The sequence below is a fragment of the Anolis sagrei genome, chromosome 6 (assembly GCF_037176765.1).
Source record: "Anolis sagrei isolate rAnoSag1 chromosome 6, rAnoSag1.mat, whole genome shotgun sequence".
Lineage (NCBI taxonomy): Eukaryota > Metazoa > Chordata > Lepidosauria > Squamata > Dactyloidae > Anolis > Anolis sagrei.
In genome coordinates this window covers 110916042-110935324 of record NC_090026.1, presented here as the reverse complement: position 1 = coordinate 110935324, position 19283 = coordinate 110916042, and the positions used below count along the sequence as shown (strand labels likewise).

The window sequence follows — 19283 nt, the reverse complement described above, 5'->3', positions numbered from 1 at the left end:
CTGGGATGGGCAGAAATATGACCAAAATGATCACTCTACTTTAAAACTTTCTCAACAATATCCTGAGTAAGCAAAGTAATTTGTATGAGTAACAAGAGTCTACTAAGATGCTATAGATTCTGATTATAATAGACATTGTATAATGTATGAGGAGTGTTCAACCATGCATGTCCTGTAGCTTACAAGTAACAATGTTATTTAGTCATAAAATGACACAAATGTCTAGCTAAAAGGTTTTACTGGAAGTAATGAAAATAATTAACAGCATGCTAAATCCTGTCTGAAACGGAATGGCAGCTATTTCCTTGCATAGAACTATTGATAGTTATGATATAAAAAGTGTGGGATCAACAAAGACCAAGGCAGCACTCTAGAAATCGCAACTCAAGTACTCATAAATAGAGTTGAATGATTTTAAAGGTTAATATGTTTTATTTGGTTTTAGGTTTAAAAACTACTTTGATGGATGCAGCAAGTCCATAGAAGCCTATGCCAAATAAAAAGCAACATAAGGCTCTTGGCTGTTTTTCCTGCAACCAGGTAACATGGCTATTCCACCTCAAAATAGGAAATGATGGCATTCCTATCTTAGATACCATTTGATGGAAATACTAAATACATACTTTAAAAAAACAAAAGGGAGAGCAGCTCAATTATCAACCTTTCAAAATATTATGACAACTCACATTGCAGGTTTATCACAAGAAGCAAGTATGTAAGAGAGAGCAAAAGAAAAGAACACTGAGCCTGAAAAAAACAACACTGGCCTTGTTCAGATAATTAGATCCTAGTTTTATAAGCCAAGAAGTACTTACGGGGTGCCTTTATCCAAGAGTGAACAATATAGCATCCTGGATGCTGCTATATTAACAGAATCTCCTATTACCTCTGAACTAGAAAATTATGGTTAATGCTTACTGAACAAACCATTCTAAATTTTTAGATATACAACAAGTTGGCTTTATAATTTCCACTTCTTTTGTCAATTAATGCCCAATATACACTGCCATATAATGCAATTTCAAACTGCAATATATGCAGTGTAGATGGGGCCAAAAATTCCTAAAAATGTAATTTTATACAAGAGTATTTACAGGGCTATGCCCAGCCACACTGGAAGTAAAATTCTCAGTTTGGGAACAGCCATTGAGAAAGAATTCAGAAGCAAAAACCTTCAGAAATGAACTGATCTGACTGAACTCACACTTATATAAGAAATTAGATAAAAATTAACATGAATTATTTATTTATTTACCACCTATATTTATATCCCGCTCTCTCTCGCCCCAAGGGGGACTCAAGAGCTGCTTACAACATAGCAATAATTTTATTTATTTAATTCATGTCAAAAGCATTGCATAAGTAAATTACTGATAAAATAGAGAAAACACAAGTGGCTAAATAATTTTAGACCAAAAATGGGCAAGTGATCAAATTGTTTGTAGCTTTAAACAGTTCTTCCTCTGTGCGTGAGGCAGGGCATTGTGGGCAAGCATACAGATACTGAATTGTTTGTTCACGCAAGGTAGAGGATTCTTCTAGGTAGTGCTGTTTAACCAAGTTGTCTTTTGACCTGCCCACTCTACGCTTGAGTTTGTTCAGGGACTTCCAAGTTGCCCATTCTTGGTTTGCTTCTGGAGGCAGACCCTCGTGGGGGGGGGGGGCATCCAGTTGGGATTTCCTGGTTTAGCTGCCAAGAGGGATACTCTTGCTGTTGCTGGGGAAACATTAAGAAGAGTGGTGGTTTTCATGGAAGTTTTCCTTAATTTGAGTCTACTGGGAGGTGGCTGATAGCCATGCAGTGTATGGCTTTCATAGTGTTCAACCTTATTTCTCTCACAGTTGGCAGTGACTTCCTGTTGCACATCCGGGGGGGGGGGGGGGAATGCCAGCTAGCTTATAGAGCAGTCACAAGCAAACTTCGGCCCCCAGGTGTTTAGGACTTCAACTCCCATCATTCCTAACAGTGACAGATAAGTTGGACTGGAGCCATTTAGATTTTATAGGCTAAAGCCAGCACTTTGAATTGTGCTTGGTAGCAGACTGGCTGACAGTGGAGCTGACGTAACAGGGGAGTTGTATGCTCTCTGTATGACGCTCCAGCGAGTAACCTGGCAACCGCCCATTGGACTACTTAGAACTTCCAAGCAGTCTTCAAAGGCAAAGCCACATAGAGCACATTGCAGTAATCTATTTGAGATGTAACAAGAGAGTGAACCACCATGGCCAAGTATGACTTTCCAAGGTACTGGCAAAGCTGGCGCACAAGTTTTAATGTGCAACGAGAGCATTATTAGCAGACATTCACAGCATAAAATTCTTCCAAGACAATAGAGAGAAAGCATAATTTCAGCCAAGAGAAAAGCGCCATTTACATTATGCATTTTCATGATAGGCTAAGGCAGGAAAGAAGTGGGTAGAAAAGGGTTCTGTATGCACTCAATGTTAGCTCTCTGCTATCAAAAGTTCTCTTAGGCTTTATGCCAGGGGTGCTTAAACATTTTAAAACAGAGGGCCAGGTCACAGTCCCTCAAACTGTTGGAGGGCCGGATTATAATTTGAAAAAACAAAAACAAAACATGAATGAATTCCTATGCACACTGCACATATCTTATTTGTAGTACAAAACACTCTTAAATATACAATAATTAAAATGAAGAACAATTTTAACAAATATAAACTTATTAGTATTTCAATGGGAAGTGTGGGCCTGCTTTTGGCTGATGAGATATTGTTGTTGTTGTTGTTGTTGTGTGCTTTCAGGTCATTTGAGACTTAGGTTGACCCTGAGTGAGGGCCAGGTAAATGACCTTGGAGGGCCGTATCCGACCCCCGGGCCTTAGTTTGAGGACCCCTGCTTTATGCTATACACACAAACCACCAATACAAAGCCAATGGGAAGTGACTGCTTCCTTTGAGCATAATGGATGAAACCAATCTTCCTTTCTTTGAGAGATAGAAGATACAATCTTCTGTAGAGATAGTATTTTTGGGTGTGGGCGTGCTTGGATCTTATTCTATGTGAGAGTAAGAATAACAAAGCAGTAATACTGTTTTATAATGTTAGTTTCAAAGTTTCAATGTCTATTATAATCTGTATAACAATGTATGCTCTTCCTTAATCGTCCTCTTATAAACTTCTGTTTGGCAGTACTACTGTACCGACAAGAACATGAATTCCTAATTGCCCACAGTGAAGTTGCGTGTTACAGAAACAGTGACCTATGTTGACCAACCTGAACAAAGACATTAAGTGTCTAGATTTACTGAAAAATTCTTATATTCAAATAAACCAATAACACAGCTTTCAGATTACAGAAAATGCAAAAAAAAATCTATTCAGTTCTATTTATAAAAGAATCCAATATGAAAGGCCTGCATGATAAAATAGTATTCCTGATTTATCATCTGCATTTAAAATGTACCTTTTAAAAATATTTATTTACTCTATTTATATCCCGCCTTTCTCTACTCAAGACGGCTTTACATATGGCAACTATTTGATTCCTTTAGACAACAAACAATTAAATACATTTAAATTAGAATTTAAAATTAGAGTTAAAATATACATTAAGACATATAACATTATAATCACTATTAAAATCATGCCACCCACAATCATAATCCAGAGCCGTTCCACTAAATAGAAAGACATCCCCTTGAAATAAAATCTAATGTACCACAATTAATATGATAGCACCAATTGGCATTTCTACACAGGAAAGCTACACTACAAAAATTCATGCAGGTGTCCATACAAAAAATTCTAAATATCTTTATGACTATGAAATAAAAAAGAGTAATAAAACTGTAAGTACTGTGTCACCTTTCTTTTTAATTAGCAGGATTTCAAACCCACCCTATTTTTAAGAGAATGTTATTTTCGGAGTATGTCTTTTTGTACCTCACAAAGCTTTTGTACATAAAGTGGCATAATACTCAATGGACAGTTCAAAATTCCTTCAAACAATCAAACAAAAAAGAATGTATAAGTACATATAAAAAACTGCAAAGATTCCGATGAGCCACTAACAGCAGTAGAGGAGAACAAATTCAAATTTGACACCCCCAAACTGGCCCACCATTAGACACATAATTACCACACTACAGAAAAAGCCACCTGCAGAAAGTTAGCAGCTGATGCCATAACTCAGAACTGGAAACACCATGTCAATGTAATGGATAGCACAGACTGAGCATCCCTTATCCAAAGTGCTTGGGATCAGAAATGTTTTGTATCTTTTTGGATTTGAGAATACCCGAATTTGCATATACTGTATGTACATAATGAAATTTTGTGGAAATAGGCCCAAGTCTAAACACAAAATTTCATTTCTGTTTCATACATACCTTATACACATAGCCCAAAGGCAATTTTATTCAAGATTTTTTATAATGTTGTTCATGAAACAAAGTTTGTGTACACTGAACCCACAGAAAGCATATGTATCACTATCTCAGTCATTGATATAGATAGCCCTAGATTTTTGAATACAGGCCGTCCCCAAGTTACAAAGAAGATAGGTTCTGTAGATTTAAGTTGAATTTGGCTGTAAGTTGGAATGGGTACATTTTTAAAGTGTAACTCCAGCCTAGATAGATAGATTTCATCTCCCTTTCTGTCCCTGTGATCATTGCATTTTGAAAAAATTGGTTTGTTGTGGAAACAAGGATTGGTGATAAAGCATCAGTGGAGACCCCTTTTCCCCATGATACCTCTTTCAGGAGTGGATTTCCCTTCCTAGGGGTAGATGTCTCTCACTACCTGTTGTCTCACCCTGTTCTTAACTATGAGCCATTTACAAGTAGGGTGTCTGTAATTCAGGAACTGCCTGTATTTCAAATATTGGAATTCCAAAAAAGGGAGGCTCAACTTATATATCCAAATATAGGCAGTTAGCGTTGTCAGTATATTTGCATATGTATATTTGCATATAAGCATTAAAATTACCTGACCCGATTATGTCTGAAAAACCTTGCCCCAATTAAGCAAGTGCATATAAGACTGTTTGCTTCTACAAAAATCTACCATTTAGTAACCCAACTAACTACTTTAATTTCTAGCATCATGTTTATGTTACCTAAATGGTTACTTTTCATACCAACAACTACTTTTACAAATCTAGCAGACATAATATGTTCTGTTTGACAAAATGCTAGTTAATGTTTAAGATCAATGGTACCCTGAAGAATAATCCAGAGCTATTAATTTGCCAACGACATTGTATGTCTTGAAGAACAGGATTTGACAAAAATATACTTTCTTCCATTCAAAATATAGACTGTTTTCACATCTAAAGGGACTAATAATCTTTCATCCTAAACAACATCAGATATCTTTTTGAAACACTTTCAATCTGTGTAGTGCAAGTGGTAATGTACAGCTTTTAAAATGGGATCAGAAATTTTACAAAGCTAGTTAAATTTCACATGTGAATGCTGGTAACCAAAAGTTTGAATGCAGGAAAGGCATCGTCATTTTGTTCTTCATATAATTATTAAAATAACAAAATCTCAGAATGCTCAGATGTCAACTCACGAAATACAAACAAATTGAATAGTCAAATCAAATCAAATCAAATCATTTATTTCGGTCATTGACCAGCACAGGAAATAGTCACATTTTCATACAAACTTGGTATGTTTGGTACATTAAAAATATAAATATAACTACCTAAGCAATCAAGTATGTATCTTTCTGTTTCATCACACATATCCCATATATGATCAGATTTCTGGAGGGTGGGAGTAGAAATTGAAGGACAGAGGAACAGAAAGAAAAATCCCATTATCTGATCCTTGATATAATCTTGAGACTGCAATGCACATGCCACTTTGTGGGGGAAAAACTTAGACAAGACACATTTGCAGATGAGAAAGCATGCAATTCAAAGTGACCAACTAAGAAATCAGCATTTTCTAGAGTGTATGGTGAAATCAAAACTCAAAAACAATTTAAAATTTACCTCGAACGCTGGAGACTTCGAGGAGAAGCAGGTTCATGACCTTGCTGCTTATCAGCAATCACGGGCTGCTGAGATGCTGACTGTGAAACTGGTCCTTGCTTAACACCTGAAGTAGTAACCTGAAAGATCCAAATTTGGTCAGATTTCTGTATTACTGAAGATAAATAAATGTTTCTAACCTAAGGGTCAAAACTAGGATGTTTCCCGCTCTTCTTGCATATGATATCAGAAAAAGCATAAAATAATATTACAGAAATTTGTACTCTGCATGTATGGAGTACACTGGATATTCTTAACACGTTGCACAAATATTATCCCAGCAGACTGCACTTGTAATCCTTATAAACCAGTCTTTCTCAAACTGTGCTCTTCCAGATATTTTAGACTTCAGCTCCCATAATTCCTGGTAAGCTAGCTGGGATTTCTGGGAGATGAAGTTCAAAACACGTGGAAGAGTACAGTTTGAGAAATACTGCTGTAAACAAAAGAAATGCTCTGCTTTTTAAATGCTTAGATTCGATTTAGAGAAAGGTGGGATATGGATCAAATAAATAGCACCAGAGGGCACATTTAAAATCATGTGAAGGTAACTATCAGACAGAAAACTGACATTTGTATACCTTTAATTTCTGATTTAATATATAAACAGTGACATAATGTTTCCAAATATTGAAAACATTCAAATGCTAGCACCTCATGCTTGTGTTAAGAGTCACTAGAAACACAGTGTCACTACTAAAGCCAAACCTCAATAAAATCTTACCTTTGGCTGTGATGATACAGGAGGTGTATTTATCAAAGGTTTCAGAGGAACTGGGTTAGTCTGAGGCGTGCTTATCCTTGGAGAGACATATGACCTTGGTGATGAGGCATCCGATGTTAAAGACATTGGGGACTGATTAGATGGCTGAGCTGTGAATAAGACCATTACAGTTTTATAAAATCCTAAGGAATTTGCACAAACATTTAAAAAAAAAAACACTTTTATGGGAGAATGTTAGAATGGAATAAGAAGGGTGGGATGACCTGTGGTTGAATGAAGAGTAAGCCAAAAGACTCAAGCAGAAGACAAAACCTGAGATACTAAAAGTTTCAAAAGGAGATAGACAATACACAGCATCAGCAAAACAGATTAATTTATTTTACAGTACTACTATTGTTTGTGAAAACTGGGTGCTAAAACCTTTAAGTGATGTGGACTGTTTTAACGACCCTTGGAGGATAGGCCCAAACTGCACTGGATTTCTTTAAATGGTTTTACTATGCACAATGTAAATCTGCTCTCATGTACAAGCCAACTACCAGTACAAACAGAACCTGTATAACTGGATATATTGGGCCTCAAAGTGAGTGACAGCAGTATCAAAATGGTATCAGTGCATTAGTAAAAGTGAGGTTTAGCACAAATAATCCAAGATATATTCGAGAAATCTCAACAGTCAAGCTGCATGTAGAACAGAATAGGAGACTTCAGTCCCCTCTTCAACAACAAATGAATACATGTTATGTCTCCTCTACAGCCCAAAAACTGGAGAGTTGCTAGCTTTTCTACAGCAGCAATAGCTTGTCAGCGCAAGATGCTGTCACACTCTTAGAAGGTTTAATATTTATCCAGTTTTTACCATTCTCATTTTAGCATATGTTTAATACTGTTTTAACTATCATATTCAATAATGGTTTTTAACTCTGCTTTTAACATTGTTTCTTAATGCCTAAATGTATATGTTCTTATTCTGATATTTGTACAAATTGTTTTGGTGAGGGTCATTGACCGTAAATAAATGTATATATATGTTATATCTCCAGCTGCCAATCACGCTGACAAATATATATAGCCAACAAACAGATCACAGTTCAAAAAGAAGTCTGAAGACATATGGTATGTCTTTTCTGAGACAGAAAACTAACAATAAAATTCTATCAAAATAGATTTGTGCACCTTACTACATTACTATGGAATTCTCAGTGTCTCCACTGAGTTCTAATTACTGTAACATATGCTTCAAAAGATCTCTAAAGGATTATTTTACATATCCAGCTACCCTGAGTCCCCACAGAGAGATGGGGCAGAATATAAATAAAGTTTTGTTTTGTTGTAAATGCATATCCTTAATTACATTACCATTAGCTAACATGGACACTGAACAGAAATAACAAAAAGATTGGAACTATGTTCATTCATGTAGGTTAGTCTAAGAGAATGTACCTAGTGTAAATTTTGTTGGCTTCAGTCATTTAACACCAAGAGGCTTATTGAATGGACAAACACACTGCATAAATTCCACAACAAAGTTCACACTTTTGATCAGCCTATTATTTTTTTATGCTTCACTGGACTAATAGCATCTTGATTCATCAGATACCAACCGCCTACCCCCACAGGACCCTAAACAGGAAATTCTAGTAGGAACAAGGAGCTTCCAAAATACCTTGTGTAGAAAGTTGTGCTGCTTGCGAAATCAGGGAAGTTATATTAAAAGCAGATGGTCCAGCAGTGAGAATTTTATGGAGTATAGACTGCAGAGAAGCTTGTGTCACAGCAGCTGTAAGAACTAATGATAATTCCGATTATCAGTTTCATTCTAAATCAACAATATATTACTTTAAAACAAAAAGCCCCAGCCAATATAATATTGCCACATGTAATGTATTCAACCCATCACCTATTATTTCCTCCTATTTTCTTTATGCCACCTTTAGTGCAGTTACGTACTACGAATAGTTGCTTCTCTGGAAGAAACCAAATGGTAAGTGGCCCTGGAAGACAATGGAAGGCCTTGCACTGTTTCCCTATTCTGCCTCTCTTGGGAAGAAATGGCATCACTTATGACATACTGTTTCCAAATAATGCTCTCAATTTAATAATTAGCAATAAGCTGACTAGAATCAAGCAGGCACTTTGACCAAGAGGAGTCAGTCAGTGACATCTCAATAATTTCATTTATCAGAAGGAGGGGGGGGGGGTGCTTCTTCTGTGTGCTATCAGTTGGAAAACTACTTGCGTAACACATCACAAATAACTTGCAAGCGGGCCAAAGATATCGGCCATAACATTTTAACAAGACAATGGGAGGAAATATGGAACACCAAATTAAAGTACACAGTAGCAAGCGATCTCAAAGAAAACTGGCATAAGATGTTTTTTAGATGGCATTACTCTCCAGTGAAAATCTCTAAATTCAGTAAAAACCTCTAAATTCAGTAAAAACTTCTCAAATAAATGTTGGAAGTGCCAAAAAGAGACAGGAACGTACTTCCACCAATGGTGGACGTGCAAAAAAGTCAAGAAATACTGGAGAGGAATACACCTAGCTATACAAAAAATACTAAACATTAACTTCCCACAACTCCCAGAATTGTATCTTTTAGGTATCTCCTTTGCAAAATTTAATGCCAATCAGGACAAAGTATTTTTTCTACTAAGCACGGCAGCCAGAATAACGCTAGCCAAGCTATGGAAGAAAAAAGAAATACCCGCAACGGAAGATTGGATCTTAAAGTCCTTTGAAATAATCCAAATGGACTGCCTATCACAACGTCTAAACAACTCATCTAAGAAGACAAACTGGACGGGCTTTAAGGAATACATCGAAACGAACAAGAAACTAACGCTGTCAATTGACCTAGCCAGCATCTGAGAGAAACACAAAACTTTCTTAAGAACAGAAGTAATAAGAAGGAAATAGATCACAAAGAGAAAAAGAAAAGGAAAAGAGGGGGAGAGAGACGGGGGGAGAGGAAAAGAAAAAACGGAACGAAGCGCCAAGAGAAGGAAGAGAATAGCAAATTCCAAAATTACAAAACAACATAGATTATCCTCCCCCGGCTATCTAGACAACCTTGCTACCCCCCCCCCCCCCGCCTCCCCTCACTAGCATCCCCTTCGTATTCCCAAACAAAAACTAACCCCCACTCTTGAAGGGGAGAAACAGGGACTGGAGCCGAGTGACGAGGGAACGAGGGCAGGAGAATCAAAATACGTCCAGCTGATGACACGAAGGGGACAAGGGATCTGCGCAGAAGACGACCATCAACGCGGAACTGGAAGCGGGCGCCCAATGACTACATCGGGAACCGAAAATTTACCCAAGAAGATTGCGAGACCGGCTTCAGACACCCAAAACAAGCAGCGAAAATAAAGAATACGATATTGGAAACCTCGGAACCTTCGAGGCCAAGAGAAATAATAATAAAAAAAAAACAAAATCAAAACAAATTAAAATAAAATAGGATAGAGAGGGGGAATAGGGGGGAAGAGAAAGGGGAATAAAAATAATAATATAATAATAAGAGTGGAGGGTGAATAATAAGAGGCAAGAGAAATTAATAGAACAATAAATTATAGCCTCAGGGGAAAAGGGCTTTTACGTCACCTTCCTCTTCTTGTCTTTTTTTTTTCCTTTTCTTTTCTTTCTCTTTCCTTTCTCTCTCTCGTTTCCCCTCCTTCCTTCATTCTTTTCTCCCCTCTTCCCCTATCTTGCTCTCTCTCTCACCCTTTCCCGCCTTCTGTCCTCTCCTCTCTCCGCCCCAACCCTTTCTTCTCCCCTTAGGGAAGTGCAAAAGGGAAAGGATGGATTCGAAAGGGGAAAAAGTGGACAGAAAGAACTCACTTACAGCGGAAATAGGGGCCAAAGACATACTAAAAGAAATCTGGAAAGTACAGGCGGAAATTAAGGTAGTATAGGAAACACAAGCAACCCAAAATGAAGCATTAAGAGGAGAAATTAACGAGATCAAAAAGGAGATGAAGGAGATAAGGAGGGAGATGAAGGAAGAAATAAAAGTACTAATTAAAGAAGAACTGAAATCAAGGGGAGATGACATGGAAAAACTAAAAATGGACAATAAAAGTTTACTCGAAGAGAATAAGGTTATGAAAAGAGAACAAGGGGCTCTAAGAAAAAAATATACAACTTAGAGGGAAATATGACGGCGATGCAAACCCAGCAGGAGATCCTTGAAACAAAGGAAAAAGAACATCAATTGAGATTTAGAAATATAAAAGAGGAGGAAGGAGAAAACATTAAGGAAATTGTGACTGAAATAATTGCAAATATCACAAAAAAGGCTAAACCAGTAATCGAAATGAACCTAGACAGGGTATTTAGAATCCACACCCAATACGCAAAAAAATTTAAAACACCTAGAGACACCATAATATGCTGTGCTAAAAAAACACTGAGAGATGAAATTTAGACAGAAAACGCAAAGGAACAGACATTCTATAAGGGAAACAAAATAGCGATACTAAAAGAAATCCCCCCCACAATTCTAGAAAGGAGAAGGAAATATTTTTTCCTAACCGATGAATTAAAAAAAAGACAGGTAAAATTTAAGTGGGAAAAAAGGGAGGGCCTAATGGTGACGTGGAAAGACACGAAATATTGGCTCACCTCAGAACCAAAAGCTAGGGCCTTTTGGGAAAATCACATCAAAACAGAAGGACAAAACAGACAAAGTAAGGATAAAGATGAGAAACTAGATCCGACCTCAAAAATAGGAAAACCAGATGAAGAAGAAGAAATCAGGGATCCACCAGGAAATTATGAAGAGGACGAATATGGAAACCAAAGGAAAAGGGCTAGAGAAAAATCACCGAATGATTACTCCCTACAAATATATGAAACCAGGAAAGATATGGACTTGCTTCGAGAAAATATAAACAATGATGGGTTGGAAAATTAAGCTTTACAGTAACAATGTAAACGGTCTCAACAGCCCCAATAAAAGAAAAAAAATATTGCACCAGCTTAAAAAAAGTAAATATAGTGTTATTTCGCTACAAGAAACACATATAGTAGGAAAAACATAGCAACCTACTAGAACAAAAATCACTCGGGAAAATGTACTACACAGCAGGCCCACAAAAAAAGAATGGCATAGTGATGTATATAAACGAAAAAATTCCATCCAAACTATTGTTCAGAGATCAGGAGGGGAGAATATTAGGATTAAGAATAGAGGTCGAAGGAAAAGACATTCTAATATGCTCCATATATGCGCCCAATGATGCCAAAGATAAATTTATCAATAAATTGAAAAAACTGCTAGAAGAACAGGAATACGAAGAACTATTAATTATGGGGGATTTCAATGGCATAATTGACCCAATAAAAGACAGATCTATAAACAAAGAGAAACAAAACCCAAAAAAATTGAGAAAACTGCCAAAGAAGTTCAATGATTTAAGGAAAGAGCTGGGACTAAAAGATATATGGAGACACCAACATAAAGAGGAGAAAGATTTTACTTTTTTTTCGCACAGGCATAAAATCTGGACCCGTATAGACATGGTCTGGGGCTCCAAAACGCTATTACCAAACATCACAAAGATTAAAATATTACCGATGCTCCATTCGGACCACTCCCCAATGGAAATAAATTTAAATATCTACCCGGAGCAAAAAGGGCCATTTATATGGAAACTGAGGGATAACCTTATAAAAGACTCGGCACAGATAGAGAAGATCAATACTTTAATAGAAGAATACTTTAAGATTAATTTAGATAATGAAACACCACTTAATATAGTATGGGATGCTAAGAAGGCCTTCATCAGAGGTCATTTCATAGAACTTGGAGCAAGAATAAAAAAACAAAAAAAGGAAAAATCTGACAAGCTTGTCAAAAAAATAACAAAATTTGAATCTCTAACGAAGGAAAATCCTCATAATAAGAAAGCACTGCACCAACTGGAGCTATTAAAAAAACAAATGAATATAATACACTTAGAGGAGATGGAGAAGAAACTTAAATTTGCTAAGCAGTACCATTTCGAAAATGCTAATAAAATCGGGAAATGGTTAGCAAGGATAGCAGCTAAAAGACAAAACGGACATATAACGAAAATCGAGGAAAATGGAAAGAATTATTTCCAAACAAAAGACATCTTAGTCCAGTTTGAAAAATACTATAAGGAACTTTATAAAGATGAGAACACACCAAACGAGAAAATAGCAGAATATTTAGGAAAACAAACCATACCAAGAATAACAGATAAACAAAGGGAAGATCTAAATAAAAAAATTACACAAGAAGAGATAAAAAGAATAATACAGTCCATCCCAGGAGATAAAGCCGCAGGCCCGGATGGCTTTACGCCAAAATATTATAAGATCTTCCATGAAGCCCTAATACCCCACCTCCAAAAGGTTATGAATAGCATATTAGATACAGGAAAATTACCAGACTCATGGAAAAGTGCACAAATATCCTTGATACACAAAGAAAACACAAATAGTACCTCAGTAAGAAATTATAGACCAATCTCTCTACTCAATGTAGATTATAAATTATTTGCCGGAGTACTTGCAGCAAGATTAAAAGAACTACTAAATAAGAGAATAAACGAAGACCAGGTGGGATTCCTCCCGAAGCGACAACTTAGAGATAATATAAGAACAATAATAAATATCATAGATTACGATGAAAAAAATATCCAAAAAGAAATAGCATTTCTGTTTATCGACGCAGAGAAAGCGTTCGATAGGGTAAATTGGAATTTTATAACGGCAACACTAAGGGAGATGGACATTACTTTAAGAACGCGGTCGAAGCGATCTATACAGAGCAAACAGCTAACATTATGGTGAATGGACAACAATCGGCAAACATCCCTATACGAAAAGGAACAAGACAGGGATGCCCTCTCTCTCCTCAGATCTTCATTCTAACCTTAGAGATCATGTTAAACAGCATAAGGGAAAACCCGGAGCTAATCGGCTTAAAAACGAGAGGACACTCATATAAAACACGTGCCTTTGCTGACGACGTGGTGTGCTTTATAGAGGACCCGATTACAAATACAAACAAGTGGCTGACGGAAATAGAGAAATACGGAGAAGTGGCAGGTCTGAAAATTAATAAGGATAAAACACAACTCATTGTCAAAAATATGAATAGAGAGAAAAAAGAAGAGCTACAAGAAAGGACAGGAATAAAAGTCGCCACCAAAGTAAAATACCTAGGAGTAATAATTACACCCAATAACAACCAGCTGATAAAAAATAACTACAAAAAAAATGGTCCGAGTTAAAGAATAAACTATTTAAATGGTCACAATATAATCTATCAATGTTAGGGAAGATAGCGATTATTAAAATGAATGTGCTGCCGGACGTTCTTTTCATATTTCAAACCCTACCGATACTTAGATCCGATACGTTGCTAAAGAAATGGCAGAAAGAAATCATTAAATTTATCTGGAGCAACGGAAAACATAGGATAAGCGCGATAAACCTTATGGATGACAAGGAAAGAGGAGGCCTGGCACTCCCTGAGTTGCAATTATATTATGACGCTGCAGCCTTAAGCTGGCTCAAGGACTGGGCACTATTAAGAAAGGAAAAGATCTTGGCAATAGAGGGATTCGATATAAATCAAGGATGGCACGCGTATCTATGGAGGGAAAGAGAAAAGAAAGAAAAGCTTTTCAAAAACCACCCTATAAGAGCAGCCTTAATACACACTTGGAATAAATACAAAAACAAATTGCATCAGAAAACACCAATGTGGTTCTCCCCCAATGAAGCATACCACAAAAGGGAAATACCCCGGAACATCTGGCTAACATACAACCAACTGGTAAAGATTAAGGGACAGGAAGTAGTACTAAAGACAAGAGAAGAATTGGCACAGATAGATCCTAACATCTCGTGGTTCCATTATCATCAAATAAGGGAAAATTTTAAGATGGACAGATTACATGGCTTTGAAACTAAGAAATTATTCTGGGACAAAATATTAGCGACAGAGACAAAAATAATAAGAAAAATATATAATCAACTCCTAATATGGGCCACAGAAAAGGAACAAATTAAAATAAATATGATAAGATGGGCACAAGATGTAGGACATTCCATACCCTTAGAAGATTGGGAGAATATCTGGAAAAGGAAAATTAAATACACCTACGCCATAGAACTCCAGGAGAGTTGGTACAAGATTTTCTTTAGGTGGTATTTAACCCCGGAAATACTAGCAAAAATTAACAAAGGTAAAATGAAAGACCGATGCTGGAGGTGTGGGAAGGAGAAAGGCAATCTCATACACATGTGGTGGAACTGTAAAAAAATAAAAAGGTATTGGACAGAAATACATAAAGCAATGGAAGACATACTTAAGATAAAATTTGAATGCAATCCAGAAACCTTATTATTAGGCTTACATAAAGTGAAGTTGGAGAAGAATGAGGACAAAATTTTCTTTAATTTAATTGCAGCAGCCAGGATGGTGCTGGCAAAAAGATGGAAAACTGAGGAGATACCAACTACCGAGCAGTGGATTAGTAAAATAATGGATGTAATGAGTATGGACATCTTGACCCAAAGAATCTCCCAAAACTACACGAAACCGCAAAAAACAAATTGGGGTGCAGTGATAGAATTCATAAGGGAAAGAAACAAAGAGATGTATTTAATGGATATTTAAAACAACATGCATAAATAAACAAGTAACAAAAAACCTAGGGCAATGCAGATAAGGATGGGGACGACGCCCCAGGGCAAAGGAATAAAACATAAGAGGAGAAGAAATACTTAATTAAAACAATGGAACGAAGAAATGAAAGTTATTAATGTGGATAACGAATATGTAAAGCTAAAGAGGGGAAAAAAAATGGAACCCCTTTGGATGTACCTGGAAGTACCAACACTCCCCCTCCCAAACCAAACCTTCCCCACATCCCCCCCTCACCCCAACCCTAACCCGCGCCCACCCCCCCTCACATCCCCCCCACCCCTCTTTACCCATACCCTATCCCAATGTTTTTGTCCTCCCCCACGCACTTATTTGTATACGTTTGTCAATGGATGTATTTGTGAGGTGACTTTTTATATGTTATATGTAATATGCAAATATAAAATTATTAAAAATTAAATATATATATATATAAAAAAAAACTTTCTTAAGTCACGCCGTAATTTTTCTTCACAAGAAAACAACACCAAAAGGCTCTTACCTTTGAAGATTATGGGAAGTCAATCCACTCTGGGACAATCCCCTTTCCCTCCCCCCCCCCCGTCTCTTTTTCCCCTTCCCTTCCCCCTTCCAATTTCAACCCACCCCCACACCTCCCCCCTCCCCTCCTCCCCCCCTTCCAACTCCCCCACCTCCACCCCTTCTCCCCTTCACACCCCTCACGCCCCATTTTATGTATTTTATATATTAAAATATTTTGCAATAAAAAATAATTAAAAAACAAACAAACAAATAACTTGCAAGCATGTGAAGACCACCAGCCTAACCCAAGTTTTGCAAGCGTAAAGCCCTCCAAAGGATTCCAACTATTATTTCAGCCAAATACATAACCTTCAGGATCATAATACATGGTGTTTCAAAAGATGGAGCTGATTTGAAATCATTATATCTCTGCAACCACAAACAACCATGAATGATTTTTACCACTTGAAAGAGTTGGACATTGTATTTCAAATGATTACTAGATGCTTCATTCAAGGCAGAAACAGCCCCTAGTATCAGTCATTCACAAGATAGTGACCTCATAACATAAGGTAATTTGTGTTACAGTTCAGCAAGACTGAATCTGGAATTGCGGTTCAGCATGCATTTCAAAAGTAGGAGTTAGCAAAACTGTACTCATCAAATTGTTTGCAACTTTTTGTGTAATTCTAACATGCTACCATCATGAACTATACTGCTTTGAAATTGGGTCCATCATGTAACACCATGTATTTTGGGCATTTGCTATTCCTGAAAAATAGGTTCTTCATCCAGCTGGTCCTTCAAGTGTGCTTAAAGAAACTATATTTTGTCCAAAGTAAGTTTTAATAATCTAAATTTATGTATCTAGAAGAATGTTCTATGAGATTTACAACAGAATAGGTACAGAAAATATATACTTAACGCTGCAGTTTCCCATCAACTTAACTTACAGGTGTGCCAGTTTGGAGATGAACTAGCCCACAAATAAGTTCTCCCATTTGATTGTACAGGATCCACTAGAATTCCATACAGATATGTGAGCCTAACACTTGTACAAAACAAAATTGTAACAGTTTAATAAACTTTCACTGTCTGAAATGGAATGCAAGTAGCTGATAGACGACTCCATTTTCCATTAAAATAAACACCAACAACATATGTAATATATAGTATGAACAGTATATAATGTGGTTTTAGCTCTGAATACATTTTTCAGTCAGTTTTTATGGATGTTTATGTGGATTTTTAAATACCATTGATATTTAATTCTGTTTCAATGTTTTTAGACTTTAAATTGTATTGAAATGCTTTAAATGTACTGTATATACTCAAGTATAAGCTGCGTTTTTCAGCCCTTTTTTTAGGGCTGTAAAAGCTCCCTACAGCTTATACTAGAGTCCCTGTTTCCAATGGGGTCTGGGCTTGGTTGGTGGGGGCCCTGGCTCAGCGCTCAACTGCGCTCTCCGTGGGGGCCTCTACATCGCTGCCACCTTCCTCCTCCTCCCGGGGCGCCACCATCACCAGGGTGCATGCTGCAAGAAGACCGAAGGAGGCCCGTGAGCGGCATAAAGAGTGAGGCAAGCCCATGCCGGCCTCCGCATCGCTACTGCCGCCCTCCTCCTCCTCCCAGGGTTGAGATGCCACTGCATGTGATGTTGGGGCAAGCGCAGTGAGAAGACGGAGGAAGGCCTGCATGCGCAGCACCATGTTCCTCCTCCCGGGGCTGGGGCGCCTTCGCTTTTCTCACACCTGCGAGAGGAGGAAGGGAGGGAGAGAGACGTGCACGGGCATCCCTCTTTTAGCTGTGTGCTGGGGCCTCCCTTGGTCTTCTCAGTGCGTGTGCCACGATGACGGCAGCGTCCTGGCCCCAGGAGGAGGAGGAAGGCAGCAGCAATGTGGAGGCCAGCACAGGCCTTCCTCATTCTTCTCATCATCTTCCTCCTCATGCTGGGGTTGAGGCACTGCCGGGGCACGCACAGCGAAAAGACCAAGGGATGGCAAAAAGAGTGAGGGAAGCCCGCCTGTGTGCAACACAGCTAGTTTTGACCTCAATCCAAAATAAATGGTAGAGGTACAAACTAGGCTTGTGTATTTCGGCTGACCCTCGATCCATTTCTGCTGGTCGAATTTCAGGAGACCCCCCCCCCCGATCTATTTTTGTGCACCTTCTGAAAACAGGTGGGTAGCCAAATAGCTGTTTTCCGCCCACAGCCGAAAAATGCAGCTAGATCCGGCCTATTGGCAACAATGGGAGGGGGGGCTTCCCGGGTTCCCCTTCCAGTAATGTTTAGGGCTATCAGGATGAAAATGACCACACTTGGAGGACACATCTACCACTATTAGCCCACCAAGTTTCATAACATTTGGGCCATCCCTTGATTTTTAGGAATTTCTTTTCTTTTTAGAAAACGGAGAGAAATATAACCAGAGAGAATTTGTTTGCAAAGGAATGAAATTATAGATCAGTAGGTAACTAGGTAGTAGATTTCTGAGAATGAGGCTTTTCTGTTTGTTTGCTGGGATTATTATTATTAATTATTATTATAATTTTTGAAAGTATTTTTTGAAGGAGAGGAGTGGAAACGATGGGTTCTGGCAAAGTTTCTCCACAGACTGAAGCCCAAAACTAAGTTTTATAGTTTTTCTTACTACTGGTAAGTGGCAACAGTCAAAGCATTGTGGCTAATACTTATTATTACTTGAAATTCAGAAGGCAGAGAGCACAGAGAGAAATATGTTTGTTTGCTGGGATTATTATTATTAATAGAAATTGTTAATCTTTTAAAAGTATTTTCTGAAGGAGAAGAAGGGAGGAGAAAAATAAGCTCTCAGAGCCACCCAAATATTTTTAAAGCAAAGCACACTAAGAACAAAGAGATCTCTTTCTTTCTTCCAAGTTCCCAAACGCGCACGCACACCGTACCCACCCATTCCGCACTTTCCCAACTCCCAGTCCCACGAAATAAAAAGAATAAGAAAAATCAAGAAAAATCAAAAGATTCAATGCTAGAGAGAGGTCAAGCCAAGCCAAGCCAAAAAATAAAGCTGAGAGTGAGCAGCAAGGCAACTGGACTTTAATAATAATAATAATAATAATAATAATAATAATAATCCTTTTTTGCATTCCGCCCTATCTCCCCAGGAGGAGTCAGGGTGGATTCCAACAAACAAAAAGATAAACACATTCAATGCCTCAATAACAACAAATACAAATGTGATATCCCACAATAACACCACATAAAAGGACAGCTTAAACATGACACCTCTCTAGAGCCAAGATACAACTGAGAGCAATAGAGGCGCTCACCCCATTAAATAGGCACAGCTTGCATAAGACACATCACAGTGTTCTTCTATTTTGATTGGCCCAACAGG

At 37.7% G+C, this 19283-nt stretch overlaps 1 protein-coding gene across 5 annotated transcripts in view; it reads right to left on the bottom strand.

The window, feature by feature from the left end:
- The window catches only part of WAC (WW domain containing adaptor with coiled-coil), a 59605-nt gene that overhangs the window by 6148 nt on the left and 34174 nt on the right, over nt 1-19283 (bottom strand). For all 5 annotated transcript variants that reach the window (XM_060782473.2, XM_060782472.2, XM_060782471.2 and 2 more), the window contains 3 exons: nt 8396-8518; nt 6730-6878; nt 5967-6085 (listed from right to left, as the gene is read on the bottom strand). In XM_060782473.2, the coding sequence (XP_060638456.1) occupies nt 5967-6085; nt 6730-6878; nt 8396-8518 (391 nt within the window). The remainder of the gene's footprint in view (nt 1-5966; nt 6086-6729; nt 6879-8395; nt 8519-19283) is intronic.